At 38.8% G+C, this 17,684-nt stretch overlaps 1 protein-coding gene across 1 annotated transcript in view; it reads left to right on the top strand.

Moving 5' to 3' along the window:
* Nucleotides 1–17,684, top strand: part of EPC2 (enhancer of polycomb homolog 2) — a 51,030-nt gene that overhangs the window by 32,096 nt on the left and 1,250 nt on the right. The window contains exons 7-13 of the mRNA XM_082312785.1: nucleotides 1,902–2,093; nucleotides 2,380–2,469; nucleotides 4,975–5,120; nucleotides 5,223–5,566; nucleotides 11,830–11,966; nucleotides 13,850–14,009; nucleotides 15,766–16,099. Of these exons, the coding sequence (XP_082168911.1) occupies nucleotides 1,902–2,093; nucleotides 2,380–2,469; nucleotides 4,975–5,120; nucleotides 5,223–5,566; nucleotides 11,830–11,966; nucleotides 13,850–14,009; nucleotides 15,766–16,099 (1,403 nt within the window). The remainder of the gene's footprint in view (nucleotides 1–1,901; nucleotides 2,094–2,379; nucleotides 2,470–4,974; nucleotides 5,121–5,222; nucleotides 5,567–11,829; nucleotides 11,967–13,849; nucleotides 14,010–15,765; nucleotides 16,100–17,684) is intronic.

Below are 17,684 nucleotides of genomic sequence, written 5' to 3' on the forward strand. Positions count from 1 at the left end.
CTGTGTGTCACACACTAGTTGCTTTTTCTTTCTAAAACTAGGAAAGTTGTGGAATTCTGTACTTAACACTACTTTGACAAAATCTTCTTTTACATTTTTATTAATCTGTACAGAAACCCAATGGATCTAGTTTTATTTTTATAATTGACCTTGTTAGTAACATCTGGAGAGGCAGTAATATAAGAATAATCCATAGCGAGAAATGCTAAACTTTAATGGCTTTCTTTTTTCATGTCTCATGAAGAAACATGTTGCACTCAGGAAAAAATAAGAAAAATAAATAAGAAAAATACATCAAAGGGTACTCTGTATCTTCTGTCACCGTTCAGATCCAGTACCAAACCAGATTGTAATGTTTTGTGTACTCATTACGATCTTCCTGCGAGGACAGTCTTTACATTTGTGCAGAAGAGAATTAAAATACTTTTTTTGGGAGGATCCTAGTTAACCATGACTGTGACTGTAGTTGTTGGTTCTGGTGACATGTGGTTCCAATAGAATTAAGTGAAAGATAGTATAGTCACAAGCAGCAGTACTGACAAATATATCTATCTTGGGTTAACGTTTTTAAAATGACTACTTAAGAATAAGGTTTGGTGGTTTGTTTTTTTTTGTTTTTGTTTTTTGTTGCAGTTAATATGGGCATTAATTGCAAAATTAACTGCTTCCAATCTTAGTGTAATTGTATTATAACAAATGGTTGTTCTGCCTGTCTTGTTTCTACTTCTTCATATTATGTTTCCTTTAATTGTTACTTAAGCCATAAGCATCTTTTGTCCTTTTTAGGAGCTATTTTTGCTTTAAAACACAAATACTAGATGGTCATGTTTTTTAAAACAAACAAAACTCCCAAACAAAGGAAAACCAAAAAAAACCAAGTTTCCACTGCAAGCCATTTTAATGTCATCATTATAGTTAAGCTCACTGAACTGAGTACAGTATAGAAAAAGGATAAGGCCTGATGTTCTGCTCTTAATGTGACGGGGAAAAAAAAATGTACCCAACTTCGAATTAAGACGTGTTTTTGAGGAAATAACCTGAAATACTAGTTATTTTAAAAGGCTTGGCTGTAAGGCTGGAGAGTTGGAGACCTTTCGAAATTTGTATTTAGCACCCACGACACCTAGTGGTCGCTGCCTTCAATACAAATCCCTTGCCTTGGCTCTCCTGCCGGAATTTCGTTGTGCCTTCTCTTTCTCTTCTCTGGTTGGGAAGCTGAGCTCTGTTACTGGAGTTAGTTTCAGTCAGATGGTTATTGAGAAGTGGTAATTTGGGGTGAAGTTAAACGCTTTTTCAAAACTGCGCTGGCTTTTACTTGTAACTGAGAATTTTGCAAGTGAAGTAATCTTCCTTTTAATTTAAAAGCTTTGAAGTTTAGTAGCATTTGTGTTCAAGTGAACAGTTTAATATTGATGAAGTTGCTTACTACAGAGGGTTTATGTTAGCAAAATCTTAAATAGCAAAACCAAACAACGTTACATCTTTTCAAAAATATAAGCTATGAGAAACATGAAACCAATTAAATAATTTCTTTTGAACATATCTGAGCAGTTCAGAAAATTGAAAGTGCTTGCCATAGAAAACTGCAATTTCAGAAAATAATTGGAATAGGATTTCCAGTTACAATATACTGAGTGTATTGCAAAGCAAGGAACCTCTTAGGTAGTCATATGGCTTGAAAGCTTTCACTTTGTTAATAAATACCTGTAAAGATGATCAGAGGTCAAGTTCTGGGTTTTTTAAATGTTTGGAATAAATTTTGCATTGTGTGTCTGAAATAGTCTGCAGATGCTGCATGTTGAGAGGCTTTGGAAGACAAGCAGTCATCTCTTTAAGGCATAAGAAGAGGAAAGGTTAATTACTTTATTTTTTTAAGTTTTTTGTTTGTTTTTCACAAACAGCATCCTCATCATTCATCTCTAAAGGAGGAGGTGTCAGATGTTGTACGTCAAAAGAAGAAGTATCTAAAGAAACCTAAAATAGAGTGTGTAGTAACTCCTCAGCAGCCCTCTGCTGAGCCCTTGCCTGTTATCAACAAGAGTGATATTAAACAGTATGACTTCCACAGTTCAGATGAAGATGAGTTCCCGCAGGTAATACTCTGCTACAAAATCCCAGTGTGCAGAAGGTGGAAATTTCAGTTGCCTGTAATTTGGCCAGTCTAGCTTGAAATGGAGAATAACTCTGTTGGACAGTGGCTATGTAAAAAAGATACTTGCATAAGCTATGAGTTTGTTTTCTTCTTCTAAGCTATGCTTCAGAGAAGCTTGCATTTAATATATAAATGTGGCAGTTCATATTCTATAAATATAAACTTGTATAATAAATAAAATTGTATCAGCACGGCAGTTGGAAGAATGACTTTGCTTTCTGGTCTAGGTACCCTCACCAGTGTCAGAAGCAGAAGAAGAAAATGATCCTGATGGACCTTGTGCTTTCAGGAGAAGAGCGGGATGCCAGTATTATGCTGTAAGACTATCTGCTGTTGGCTTTAGTGTGGTGGGTTTTGTTAGGTTGTGGGTTTTTTGAAATTTAGATTGGCATAGTGCTAGTGTAATAGTTCTTCTGTTCCCACTTTCACCGCCAAAGCTTTGCCGAATACAATCGTTTTCAGTCTTCACGAGAATTATTCTCATTGTGCTGTTCCTCTGTGATTACCTGAAGGTAATATAATGTGTTGCCTGCAGACCCATTCAGCCGCTGTTAAGAAGGGAGAGCTTTTTTTTCTTGTCCCACTCAGTTTTCTTAGCATGTCCTTTCTTCCCAGCTTGTAGAGCTCGTTAGAGGTAGATACGAGTTGTCCCAGTTCTCAGACCTGCTGAGAGATCCTGCCGGGCCATTGAGTAGAGTCTGCTACTGAAGCAGAGGGGTTTAATCTCTTGAGGATTTTTTTCATATAGTTAAGTCAAAATTTTCTTTTTGAAATCAGTGCAAACTGTAGATATGTTGAAAAACTTCAGGATGCAATTGCAAGAATGTGCAGATGACAGAGACTAGTTGTAGATGTCCCATCATCATCTCAGAACCACTGACAGTGAAATTTTTTTTACCAAGCATGTGCTTACAGATGGGGAGCTTTAGGCTGCAGAGGACCAAGAAAGCCAACACAACGCTAATGGGCCTCGTTCTTTGCTTGCTTCCCATGGGAAGAATGAAGTTACATGACAAAATAATTGTGGAATTGTGTAGCCTTTAAAGCCACTTATAGAGAAGTCATTTAGTCACTAGGTAGGCTGTTTCAGAAGCCCAGGCGTCCCCCAGAATACTCAAATTATAGCATGGGCATCTCCCACAAGTTGTACTGAAAGTTCTTTGCGCAGGTAGCTGTGTGCTGGTGCCTGCTTTGCAGTGTCCTGCTCTGCTGTAGTCATTTCCAGAATACCACAGACAACTGGATCTTTTCAAGAATATGTCATGATTTTTAACTACTGTTCTCCTTTTAGAGATCTGTTAGTGGGTTATTTAAGATACACTTGTCTCTTTGCCACCAGTTTTTTTTTGTGTGGCCTCTTAACTTACTCATTCTTTCAGTTTGGGTAAGTTGTGGTTTGTTTTATTTTTATCTGTTGATTCCTAATCTGGCCACCTTTTCTGCTTAGCTCCAGAGGGTTAGCTGAAGCTTCTCTCTTGCTTAGAATTAATCCTACTTTTTTTTTTTTTTCCCTTGGCTGGTGAGTCAGCTCCTTTGCCAGAAGAAGTTGAGAGGACTGAAAACTTGCATTTTCATTCTTTTCTGTTATTCTTCCATTGCTGCTTAGAAGCAGGTTATTTAACAGCATTAATGTTAGCCTTTTATTTTTTTTTTAACTACTGAAGCCATTTGAGTTTTGATGAAATCTTAACATAAATTGATTGAATCTACAGCACTGCTGTTGCTGTAGGTTTAACCTGATCACAAAAATTGGTTATTTTAATGAATATTTATTAACCTGTCATATAAGACATTTCAGACAGTACACAGCATTTCTGCTTGTAAAGATTACGCAGTTTTGAGTTCAAAATAATAACAAAGATATACATGGAGTAATAAAAATGCCCTAAGGTAAGCTGATACAGAAAATACACTGTCAAGCTCCAGTAATTAAATGCTGTGTATTGGAATAAAGGCCATTCAGATCAGCGTCCATTACCTTTGGCAGTATGTGTTCACGAGTAAAACTAAACTGCAAATTTAGGAACCCCTTTTGAAGTTACCTACACACGGAGGTTGCAAGCTAGCCGAGTTGGGAATTGCTGCGCTGTGTACAGCTGGTGATTCAGCGGGATCTTTGATAAATGAACAGGCCTTCTTGGTATTTCCTTTGTCACAATAAGTCCTAAAAGTATTCTTCTGTAGCGTGATACTTAGCACTGGAGTTGTGCATACAGTTTTGACGTATTTCTATCAATTAGTTTTCATAAACTCGTTTTTACAGACAAAAGCTTCTATGCTTTTATGCTGTGCTTCTGACCCTAACTAGTGGGATTAGACAAATTCATGAGAAGGATAGGCCCTCAAGTGATTACAAAACATAGTCAAGGTGCAGCCTTGCCTGCAGGACGTCCCTCAGCTTGTAAGAGCCTGAAGCTCAGAGGCTGTAACAAGAAAAGAATTGCTCCCTGTGTTTTATATCTTGTGAGGAATCACCAAAAGAGCCATTATCAGACAGGAGGTACTGGGCCAGATGGACCTGTGTCTGAGTAGGACAGTTTTACGTGCTTCTGGGTAGAATGAATTAATTTTGGCTTGTTCTATATTTTGGTTGTGGCCTCTAATTCTGTGACTAATCAAGGAAGGAGGATTGTCTACTTCATGAGTTCATGTATTAAAATCTTCCAGTTTCTTTTATGATCTGAGCATATTCATCAAGTGATAGTTCTGTGGGCATTTTCAGCATTTTCTATACTGTAGCCTGTGCATGATAATCACTTAGTAGTAAACTAATGAAAGTGTAAACTCTAAATGAGTGCAAAATTGCCTTTTTTTCTTTACAGCCTCGTTTGGACCAAACTAATTCTTCATATGAGAACTCAGAATTGGCAGAATTGGACAAACTGAGGTTCAGGCATTGCCTTACAACCCTTACAATTCCAAGAAGATGTATAGGATTTGCAAGAAGACGAATTGGCAGGGGCGGAAGGTACAGTAGCGTTATTTGTCCTCTTCATTCCCCTTCAAAGGATAAAAGTGTTAGAAAGAGATAGTTAAACTAAAGTCTTTTTTTTTCATCCTCTTTAATCAGGGTTATAATGGACCGAATATCCACAGAACATGATCCTGTCTTGAGACAGATTGACCCGGAAATGCTGAACAGTTTTTCAAGCTCTTCCCAGACTTTAGACTTTTCTTCTAATTTTTCACGGACCAATGCTTCCAGTAAACGTTGTGAAAACAGACTGTCCCTTTCTGAAATACTAAGCAATATCAGATCATGTCGACTGCAGTGTTTTCAGCCAAGGCTACTAAATCTACAGGAGAGCGATAGCGAAGAATGTACCTCATGGAAACCAGGGCAGACTGTGAATAATAAAAGAGTTTCTGCAGCATCTGTAGCTTTATTGAACACCAGCAAGAATGGCATATCAGGTAGGCAAGGATTTGAATTCTTCTGGAACTTAAAATATTGAATTCCAGTGTTTTTACTTGTGACTGGACTGATAACATGTTCAGCAGTGGTGTGTACCTAAATCAGAGAGAGAAGGTAATTATTTTGTATTTCTTAAAATATACAGAAATTTTCCACAAGCACTCCTCTTCCTCCTGCTGTCATTTCAGTTTCAGTATAGTCTTGATAAAGTGCTGGACTTAAGACATGCATTATCCAAAGGAGGGATTCTGCTCATGTTTAAGAATTGCTTAGGTGTGATTGAGTCTTAAAGACTTCAATTGCTCTAACCTTGTTTAAGGAGAGAAGAATGCTCTTTATAAATGCAAAAGGAAAGCAGTTGGTTTCTTGAAGGGGGGGGTGTCTTTTCTGTTGTTGGAGTTTTTCTTTTTAAATCTTGCCAAAACGTCTCAGAAAACCAGTTAGTAAGCATACTGAGCAGGCATGAAAAAGTCTGAAAACAGCACTTTCTGTTGCTGTCTGTTGTAGTAAAAAAGTGTTGGCACTGGAAGCATCCAATGATGCACCTGCTCTGTTGATTTTTCAGAAAATCATCAGCCATTGATTAAGTGTGACAGGAGATTACCTTTTCCCCTTAAACGTCATCTCTAACTCTCATAGCCAACGCAGCCATCTCTTACTGTTCAGCTTTATGACCTGATAGCTCCAGATGAGCAAGACAGCTGTTCACATATAGACAGTTTTACTTTTTAAAAAAAAAAAACATTTTGTGTAGTATCTTCACAAGAATATAAAATATACGCAACAGTTCCGATCTTTGTAGGTCCTTTGTTAGCGACTGGGGTATAGAAGCACTAAAGTTGGAATAAAAGCCACCAAAAGAAAAAATTGTTTTAAGCTTACATTAGCAGTGTTTACATCACTTGCTTCACATACAAGGAGTTGTAATGCTTAAGTTTTAACATTGTCACTTTTTTATAATTGTAAAAGGATGTATGATTCTTTAAAAAGCTGAACAATTGGAGATAGGCCAAAAGAGATGTACTACCAAGCATCAGCAAGCATCTGAGTATTTTCCTACTGTATTGTGTACATACAGAATTAGGTATCGTAAAACAGGATAGTTACATAATGTAATAGGCTGATTCTAAATTCCATAATTAACTTTATATGGATGTGGAATGGTCCGTCTCTTTTAAAGTCAGTTGCAGGATTGGGTATTTACTCTTAAATAACATAGCTTTAGAATTCAGGTGTAGAAGTTAAATTTCTTGAAGACAAAAGCAGTTTTCTCTGTGTTATGGTTTTAAAAGACTGAGCGTTAGCTTATTAAGTAACATCAGCGTAGTACTGACATAAGCACAGAATATTTACTTTTGTAACTTCTCAGGATAGTCCTTGCAACCTTTATGTTGTTCTCTCTCTCATGAAAAGATTTGCACAATATTTCTCTGCTGTATGAAGAGAACAGACATAATGTGCTATGATCATATTTTTTTATAATTCTTTTTTTGTAAGGAACTTGAAGGGCTGGAGAGTTGCACCTGTAGCAGAAAGGGGCAGTTTTGTGTGATGGGATTATTGATGAGCATCAAGAGATGTCTTGTTAAAGCAAATGCAGAAAATAGAAGGGAATACTATTTGTCAGAGTTAAGGATGTGAAACATGGACCGTAAGCTGTAAGGAACAACGAAGAATTTGCTGGTAGCTCTTTATATAACACGAGCAAGTAATACTGCAAGATTTCTGTTTGCATGAATAAAGTATGATGACACCAAGGTAAGGAAAGTTGCTTAAAAAGATATAGGTCAAGTTAATTATTTTTTCCGTATAATTTTTCATGATAATATAATAAATATCAATCGATTGTTTAAGGATTAGCTAGGTGTAAAACTTTGAGGCTTTGAAATATGCTCTGGGGAGACACACAGACACCACCCCCCCCCCACCCCCCCCCCCGAGGGTGGATTCTACCTAAAAAAACTAGGAGAATATTTTGGGATGGAAGCTGATAGATCTGATTTTAATAGTATATGAAGAAATGAGCGAAGGAAAAAGGTTGAAGAGGTTTGTGAAATCTCTGTACCTGGCTTTAGTGTAAATGAAGATTGCAGCAGGGGAAGATAATTCCAGTAGCTAGAGGAAAGATGGCACATAATAGGAAAGCAAAAATGAGAACAGTGTTTAAGCAGTATATTCTGAGAAAGGGGGGCCTGTGTTTTGGTAGGGAACTGTGTATACATAAGAAAAAAAAAAAAAGTCATCCCTTCCTGATTCAGGTAACACCATCAAGAAGAATAAAAAAACCTAAATTGTTGGTGCTATGTGGCAAATTAATGACAGACCTGATACACACATGTGGACTAACACTCATGTACTTCAGGATTTGTACTGTTAGGGAAAAAGAACTAAAGGAAAGGATAGAGAAATATGCATTTTAATGATGAGAGAGACTGTAGAGAAATATCTAAAAAAACGCATAAAAACAAATCTGATGGATCTAAGCCACTTGTAGAGGAATAGTAATTAACTTCTGTTATATAATCTTAGAAATCATCATTTGAAGAGTACAATTAGATGAGAATAGAGATCACTCAGTATTTGAAGTACATCAGCAGGGAAATTTATGGTTATGGTTATTTTCTTTCCAGATTTAAATTGCAAAACAGATCCTGTAATTCTGGTAAAGGATCAGATGCAATAGGCAACACAATTCTTCACCAAGTAACTGAGCCAGCAACAGGCACTGCTGTTAGATTTTTCTCCTTAGTAAACAGCGAGTAAATTTTAGAAGGGCTGGTCAAAGTCTGGTTGTGCATTAAATGAGCACAGGTACTATCACTGCGTCTATTAAAGTAATTCTGTTCGGGAGATGATCGTTGAAATCAGTTGATTTTATAGCAAACTTAGCTGTAAGCATAAAGCTGTGTCTAGAGGAAACAATCACAGTAGCTGAACTGATTGTTTTTGTTTTTTTCTTTTAGTTTAGAGAAGACTTGGAGTTGCTTGCTTTGGTTTTCAGCGCACAAGAATGTTTAAAGCTACCTCTGCGTTATATTTTTCACTTGTATTAATAAAGCAACTCTTACTCTGGTATTTCCTCAAATGCTAGGCATTGTACAAACAGAAAGACAGACTTTATTTTGAAAATGTGTGACTAGTCTTTTCTTGAAAGTGCCTAATCAGTGCGTGAATAAAGAACCACTGTTTCAAGCTACATTATTTTCTTGCTCATGTTATAAGAACTGCAAACGGGAAAACTGAATTTGAGGAACTTTAAGAGACAAGGTCACTGAAACAACCTGATCCCTTTGATCAGCTGTGTAAACTCTTTGTAGTCTTACACACTGTATCTGGAAAAGTAAGCTGGTCTCTCTGCTAGAGACACTTCCAGAAGAATTCTCTCTTTAACCTAAAATGAGATACACTGATCAGCTTGGGATACAACTGAGAGATGATGGAGGAAGGATGTTGCCAGGAATTTGTAGGTGGTACTACTTAGGACAGCTAGGTAATACTTAACCTGCTTCCTGGAGTGCAACTCAGCTCGTTTTGGGGACTGAAGAAAGAAGTAGGCTTTAGGCAAAATCTTCAGCAATTTGCAGTGCAGTCAGTATGTTGCGTTTGGCTTCCTGTCTGCTTCAGCTGCCAGTTCCAACGACCCGCTCAAATAGTTATCTGTTTAGTTACCGTGTCCCTAGATACAAGAGACAACTGCAGATGATGGCATTCTCAGTTGAAGAATTTTGCTTATGGAACAAGCTTTTACCTTTTAGAGGTATTTTTTTGCCAGAACTAAATATCATGTAGAAGTAATTAGAGTAATGACATACCACTTTTGGGGCAGCCTGAAAGATGATCTTTGGTTAAAGCCTTCAAATCCTAGCAGCAGTGACATCATAACCCAAACCAAAGCTGTCAAGGAGGAGAGGAGCCTGGAAGACTTAATTTCACATTGGCTTTTTACCCTGTTCTGTTGTAGTATTTCAGTACAATCAGGCTATGGTAAAATAGAACATACTGATACTCAGCAGTGGAAGGTAAAATTCTGGTACATAGAACCTTTTTAGAAGAAGTATAGAACACTTGCTCTTAACTATGACCTTAAAGGCTACCTTGGGACTTCGTAGAGGTTTGCCATTTTTTTTTTTTCCTCTAGGACCCAGTGGTTGTCTGATTTGGCAGAAGCAAATGATATTAAATGTGCTAATGAACGCCTGCTGTTTTATAACAAGGCTGAGTTCAGGCTGACCACTGAATAAATAGCTGGTGGTAGGTAGTAAACCAAGTGGAATTGAAACACGTAAAGGCAGAGTAAGCGATTTTTACATTACTACGGTAATCTTCCCTGCACCGTGTGATGGAGTGTCTCATGACTTCATGGTCTGTGTCGAACTGAGAAGGAAGGGAGATTGAAAACACAGAATTGATATGTAGGCTAAATTAGATGATCCTCTGATGTAGAGACTGCTTTCTCTATTATGTCTTTACAGTCCATAGAAGAATGCAACCGAGTCTAGAGGACTACCCCTGTACTGCAGACAAATAATAGCTAATGACGGCTAAATGCGGTTTAGGTATTTCTTTGTGCCATGTAAGCTTGTTCTAAAACATTTTTTTAGAAAACAAAAGACATGTTCTGGAATTTGTTACCTCAGAACTTAAAAATAGAAGTACATATATATGTAATGTTCCATAATGCTGTTCTTGGCTCTGTTGCCTTTAGGAATGCAACACGTTTTGGAATACTGTTGTGAGGGAACATAACAGGTTTAGCTGACTGAACTTTGGGTTAAGTGCTTGTAGTAATAGGTAAGAATCTTCAAGAGGAACAAAGCACAGCTAAATATGAAATAAATTTGATTTTACAATGTGTTGGAAATAGGGGTGACTGTATATGTAATTGGATTTTTAAGTGCCCTCCTAATGTGGTTGAAGCCTGTTTTAATAATGTAGCAGTAGAGAAGAAGTTTCAGTACTAATTTCTAAATAGTCAGAGTCTTAATTTTGGTATTTATTCAGAATGGAATTTCGGGACAACTGCGAGTATTACAACTAGTAAAGAGCCAGATCCTGAAAGGTAGATCACTTCGTATTTTAATGTTAGCTCAGTGTCTCTTGATAAGATGATATTGCTGCAGAATCCAGGTGTTTGAGATGAACAACAGCTTCAGTCTTTGAAAAATACATTTCAGAATAAACTGCTGAAATGTAGTTAATGAGAATCTGAAAAGTGAATTCTCTTTTTACTTCCTGCTAGGAGAGCTTAGTTCTCAGGTTAGCATCAGCTGCACAAAACTCAGGTTTTAACATGAAACGCGTGACAGTATTTTCAGTTTATCAAGTGTGCAGTTCTTCGGGGGGAGAATATTGACAACAGCTTTTCTGACTTCACCATTCCCTTCACTTGCTGACAATATGATGCTACTGGGGTTGCATTAACCTGGTTCTCAGAAATAATCAAACGTATTGTGTCACTCTTAAGCTCTTACTCCGTTAAAAAAAAAAAAAAATTAATTGGCAGAGAAAATCCTGTTCAGGTGAAACTTAAGCATTTCCTTCAGGAAAAAAAAAAGGTGTGAAATAGGAAGGTCAAACTGGATTTGCTAAATAAACAGTGCTTTGTGATATTTGCAAACATTTACTAAGTTTTAGACCTGCAGATTAGCTTTGTCATTGTGTACTAGTTTATAGTCCTGTCAAGTGAGAATTGGTGTAGAACTGCATACAAACTATTTAAATGTATGAATTCAGTTTGTGCTGTTGGAGTAGGTGTTCTCGAATGCCAGGCGTGTGCTTTCTTCACAGAGTCCATTCTGGTGTCAGAGAAAAGGACAATAATAAGGGACTGTAGGAAGGAAGGTTGTACAGGAATAAACTGGCAGTGCTTACTGGGAGAGAAGACACCCAGCTCAGCCCAGGGTCCTTCTTCCTCAGCTGTGATTTTTAGGATGTGCTTGTTTTCTGAAAACCAGGAAGAGAATTTCTTTAAGCTTTTGCTTAAAGCTACTGGAGAGAAAAGCACCAAAGATAGAAACTGCTTAAAGGCAGTGAAAGCTTTGAATCCTTTTGTTATAAGTCGATTCAATGCCAAAAGAACACAACAAACAAATTTAGCTTGACCTCTCCTTTACATAAGAATACATGAAGATCTTTGCAAGCATCCAACACAACGTATGTTGTCTTCAAACACTTCTTACCCAACACAGATGCACTCTTGCATTTCAGAGGTATTTGTCTCGTGCAGGCCTGTCTAACACTAGCTTCGCTTTCTTTTCTGTAGTAACGGGGGGTATCACAGAGGAACAATTTCAGACACATCAACAGCAGTTAGTTCAAATGCAGAGGCAACAACTTGCTCAGCTTCAGCAGAAACAGCAATCTCAGCATTCCTCACAGCAGACACATCCGAAAGCACAGGTAAGGTGCCTTAAATGTTGTCATATGCTGATATCTTCCTTTTTGCTTACTGTGTTTTTTATCTCTCTTATAAGCTAAATATAACACCTCAGTAAATATGTTGAATTTTAGAATGAACGTAGAATGGGTTTTGGTCAAGATACTTTTCCAGTTTGCCGTATAGTGCCCGGAAGGCAACTTGTGCTGTGGCTAGTACAATACCTTGCTTTCATTTTTCTGTTTAGAATGAGATAATATTTTAAGTTTCAACATCAAAACTTGTTGTTTTGTTCTGTTTGTTTTTTTTTTAACATTTATGTATCATGCTGCATTTGAAAAACTGAGTAAGAGACTTCATATTTTAATGTGTTAGTTGTGTCCACAGTCGGTCAGTGTAGCAAATAACCAGTGCTCTGTCAAGTCATACTATTTTCACTGGTTTTGTCCTCCTTCGTATAAGTGCTCCAAAGAGACTTCTTTATTAAAACTGCTTTATGAGGCAATGTATTCTGTTATGGACAGATGTTCAGTGAGTACTAAAGATTGGTAGCTTCTGAGAGGAAAAAGGTGGTTTTGCATATGTAGTTTGATTCCTTCCCCATCCCCAGTGTTACTATTTCTGTCTTCTAGAAGAATCACATTTTTCCTCCGTAGTGCCTTGCAAGGGCAGAATGTATGTTTTTCTCTCAAGCTTAGTTTTCTGTTAGTTTCTTATCAAGAAAATGTAAAAGCTGTTTGCTGTTGTCTGTTACTAGGAAAACTTACTTTACTTTGAGCATGTTATATCTAATTGCCAGTGCTGTTTGTCCCTTCCCCTCAGTGTTTTCTACTTGGATTAATCAGGGATTCCGTGTTGAAGGTTACTGATTGCATTTTTTGTAAATGTAAAGACACGATACCAGACTGTTTGGACAAAAGGAATGAATTTTGGATTTTTAAGACACTGTGAATGTCTATGGAAAGTCATTTTCTTAGTTAATATAAATTGAAATTGCAGACTGATACATTCAGCCATTTCAGGGTGTCTTTCCAGTACTTACCAGTCTTTCAGAGAAACCGGACTAGTAGAAGGTGTGTGCTTCCAGAATGCGGTGGGCACTTACGCTGTGGTACAAATTACTCTGTGGGAATGAATGTGCCGTAAATACGGAAAATTATGTAGACTTGCAGTTGCAGTGTATTTGCTGCCTGGAGACAGAAGAGAGAAGGAAACTTAAGGCACAGTTGTTTTCTTAGAGGAAACTTCTCAAAACACATAGAACCATGGAATGGTTTGGGTTGGAAGGGACCTTAAAGACCATCTGGTTCCAACCCCCTGCCATGGCAGGGACACCTTCCTCTAGACCAGGTTGCTCCAAGCCCCATCCAGCCTGGCCTCGAGCACTTCCAGGGATGGGGCGTCCACACCTTTTCTGGGCAACCTGTGCCGGTGCCTCACCACCCTCACAGTAAAGAATTTCTTCTTAATATCTCATCTAAATCTACCCTCTTTCAGTTTAAAACCGTTACCCCTCGTCCTATCACTACACTCCTGATAAAGAGTCCTCCCCACCTTTCCTGTAGGCCCCTTCAGGTCCCGGAAGGCTGCTGTAAGGTCTTCCCGGAGCCTTCTCTTCTCCAGGCTGAACAACGCATCGTGAAAGTGATCTGTTCTGCTAAGAGCTGCGTTTGCCAGTGACTGGCTGAATTGGGCAGGACTTACTCAACACCCATTTGAACACTGATTTTCAACTTTTCATCAGACTTGTGATATGGAAATATTTAATGTTAGGGCGCACTAGATTACATTTAGAAGATGTATTTATTTATTTGCTGGTGCTTGTGCATTATAGCAATCCTAACGTCGTATTTCATTTTGTACTTGGATAATTATAAAGAAAAACTTTTTTTTTTAATTCCCCCAGGGCTCCAGCACCTCTGACTGTATGTCAAAAACACTCGATTCAGCCAGCGCCCACTTTGCTGCATCTGCAGTGGTTAGTGCACCTGCTCCTAGTCGCAGTGAGGTAACGAAGGAACAAAACACCAGCCACAACAATATTAATGGTGTTGTCCAGCCTTCAGGTGATGATTTCTTAAAACTCGGGGTCTAGTGTGAGCTGAGAACATGTCAACTTATTTCTTATCTTATTCTTATTTCTCACTTCTAAAATACTATTTAATAAAAAAAAAGATGAGGTATATTAATTGTGATAGTTTTAAATGTTGTTCTTTAACATACTTTTGTGCAATGGCATGCAGGTTAGTATGATAATAAAAATACCAAATGTTCTTTTACATTGGAAGAGCATTGTTTCTGTTTTCTTTTGTAGGCATTTATCTTTTAATAATCTGTTATGATCAAAAGCGTGACAGCGTTTTGAAAACAGTGTGGCTGTGTAATTAAAAAAAAATTAATTGCTTAAAGCATTGTTAGGTACTTTGAGAAGGAAATAGAAAAGTTGCTACACTATTTGGTCATTATCTCACTTGCGTATTCAGACAAAACACGCTAATCAACTACTTCCAGCAATTCTTTTGACATTACTCTAAGTTTCAGGTTTTGTTGCATTTAGGATTCCTCCCAAATTCAGGGAGAAGTGCAGACGGCATTCGCTGCCTTCCCCCACCCCCGCTTCTGAACCTCCATTACCAGAAGGCGGTGATGCCAGCCATGCTGGTGCAGTAGCCGTGTTGCCGAGAGACAAACGTTATTTGGCATTTGACTGCTATAAGAAATAAAAGGCTTTTAGAGTAATTTGTTGTTTTAACAGCTAATGATGTGATTAGTTTTATAGACCTTCTGCCAGGCTGGGTTAATGATAATATGAAATGAATAGAGGGCAGCAGAAAACCACAACTGAATAAAATCAATATACTGGAAGAGTTCCAGGAAAGAAAAAGACATCTATGTATAATTCTCTAAGATCATACCCCTCAGAACACTACCTTCTCAGATATAAGGTCAGGCACATGGTAGTGCGCCGTGCCGATACATGGTACACAGCTTTACGATTGATGAAAGCCATGGCAAATACTATGCATATAAAATTAGACTTCTGTTACTGTTCTAAAGCTGTAATTGGCAATGGTGTAAAATGGCTATTCCTATTTAGGATAGGAAGACTTGTAAATTAGGAAGCGTTAGCTGAAAGCAGATATTCTCCCCCCCCCCGGAATAAGAATCTAGGGGACAACGTGTCTAGTTCCCCTGTGATCAGAATCGGGACAGTGAATAGCTAGGATACTGAGATGAGATTTGAGAACCTCTGGTTTGAATATGCACTGTGAAACCTGAAGTTTCTCACAACTCAGGAGTGCAAACAGAGCACTGCAGTGTAATCTGAAAGGAGTTTTCTGCTTTGCCTAGTCTTAGACCCCTAGTTTTGCTGCCTTGAGGGATCCCAGTCCCCAGAACCTCCTTATGTTGCCAGCAGAACAAGGTAGGAGCGGAGGAGGTGATTCAAAGCATCAGAATTTCAGAACTTGGCTTCGCAGTCAGTCTCTGAGGTTGCCTAGCTAAGGTGTTCCCCATTCAATTTATTTTTATGGGGAATGATGCCCCTAGAAAGAGGCGTACAAAGCTGAGTGATCTAAAAGTTTTGTCAGACGGTAACTTCTTTCAATTCCTGATGTTCTTGTGAATGAAAAAAAAAATGAAATATTTCTAATGTTAACTAGAAATACTTCTAAAATTTTACATCTTGTGAATCTTTAAAAAATAGGTTCTTGCACAATTCCAGTGACATACATACTTAAAGCATTACCCTTGAGGTTAATCTTTGACTTTGAATGTAAGGAATGGCGTCTTTTTAACTAACAACATTTTGTTTTGTAACAGGAACCTCTAGAACTTTGTACTCCACCAACATGGCTTTATCATCCAGCCCAGGGATTTCAACTGTACAGCTTGTAAGGACAGTCGGCCACACCACCACAAACCACTTAATTCCAGCATTGTGCACAAGCAGCCCTCAAACGCTTCCCATGAACAATTCTTGCCTGACGAACGCAGTGCACCTCAACAATGTCAGTGTTGTTTCTCCAGTCAATGTGCATATCAATACAAGGACTTCAGCACCATCGCCAACAGCCTTAAAACTCGCCACAGTTGCTGCCAGTATGGACAGAGTGCCAAAGGTAACTCCTAGCAGTGCCATCAGCAGTATAGCAAGGTAAGCGTGTAGCAAGTTGGAGCAGTTTTAAGTTACGTTTGTGCTGTATGGATGTCTCCATGGATGTGCCCAGCTCTGCACTAGAGCAGCGAAGAGAGTGGTTTCCACCTTTAAGAGACTTTTCAGTATAGCTTCAGCCTCACAAAAACATCCAGCTGATTTTGCAGATTAACCCCCAAATAATCCCCTTGTTACAAGAAGGCCATGGAGGGGCTGGAGCGTGGCCAGAGCAGGGCAACGAGGCTGGGGCAGGGGCTGGAGCACAAGGCTGGGGAGGAGCGGTTGGGGGAGCTGGGGGGGCTCAGCCTGGAGAAGAGGAGGCTGAGGGGAGCCCTCATCGCTCTCTGCAACGGCCTGAAAGGAGGCTGGAGCTGGGGGGGTCGGTCTCTGCTCCCCAGGAACAAGCGATGGGACGAGAGGGAACGGCCTCAAGCTGCGCCAGGGCAGGGTTGGGTTGGGTATTGGGAAAAACTTCTCCCCCCAAAGGGCTGCCAGGCCCTGGCCCAGGCTGCCCAGGGCAGGGGCTGAGTCCCCACCCCTGGGGGGATTTAGAAGCCAGGGAGATGTGGTGCTCAGGGACATGGTTTAGTGGTGGCCTTGGCACTGCTGGGATAACGGTTGGACTCGATGATCTTAAGGGTCTTTTCCAACCTTAACGATTCTGTGATTCTAACTTGCACTGATTTTAGGCCCAGTAGTTTTGGTAAACTTCCATGGTGTTTAAAATGGTTTCACTTGAACCATTTTCCTTTGTCCCTTCTCATGCAGCACTTTCAGGTAGATTCTATCAAACTCCCCACATGTTCTCTCTGTAACTTTGTGTACCCATATTGTAAGATGCAGGCTGGCACACCCCTGTTTTATGCATATATATATATATATGGATATATGCTTTATATATTTATGTAAAATAAAACCAGGTGTGTGCCAGCCTGCATCTTACGTATGTAGACAGGTATTTATTCTCATCGAACTATTATTTCAGGATACTTAGGATATGTTTCACAGGAGTGGCAGGAGCTTGCAGTTGGCTGAGTTTTCTGAAAATGAGAATATTTGGGCTCTTCTAAGTCTCTGCTGGATTGTATGATGTTTAAAAAAAATTACATTTGTTTCTGAATTAGAAAAGTGAAAACTGGATATTAGCAAATGTGGCTTACTGATTATTTCATGACGCTGCTGGAGAGGTTAAAAAGAGCTTTTTGAGGTGGAAAATTGCATGTATAATTTAGTCACTGCACAGATTGAGAAAAAAGTATTTTTAAATGAGCAATCATGCCTTAAAGCATACTTTTATATCATTAATGCATTTAGTTCTCATTTCCCTCAAGTCAGAGGGGTATCTCAAGTCATGTCAGCAAATGCCTTAAAAAGTACCGCCTTAGCTGGATAAGTCTTAGGCTTCTCTACAGGGAGAGGGAAATTAGAAAATAATTTAAGATTCCTTGCGCTAGTGCTAAGGCAGAGTTGGGGTGCAGGCGGGGAAGCTGTGTTAGAACGATGCTTTGCTCGCTAACGGAATCGTTGGCAATTGATGCTGAGTCGTCATTGTGTATCTTGGCTTTGCTCCTTCAGGAGACTTTTT

The sequence above is a fragment of the Platalea leucorodia genome (assembly GCF_965183815.1).
Source record: "Platalea leucorodia genome assembly, chromosome: 5".
NCBI lineage: Eukaryota > Metazoa > Chordata > Aves > Pelecaniformes > Threskiornithidae > Platalea > Platalea leucorodia.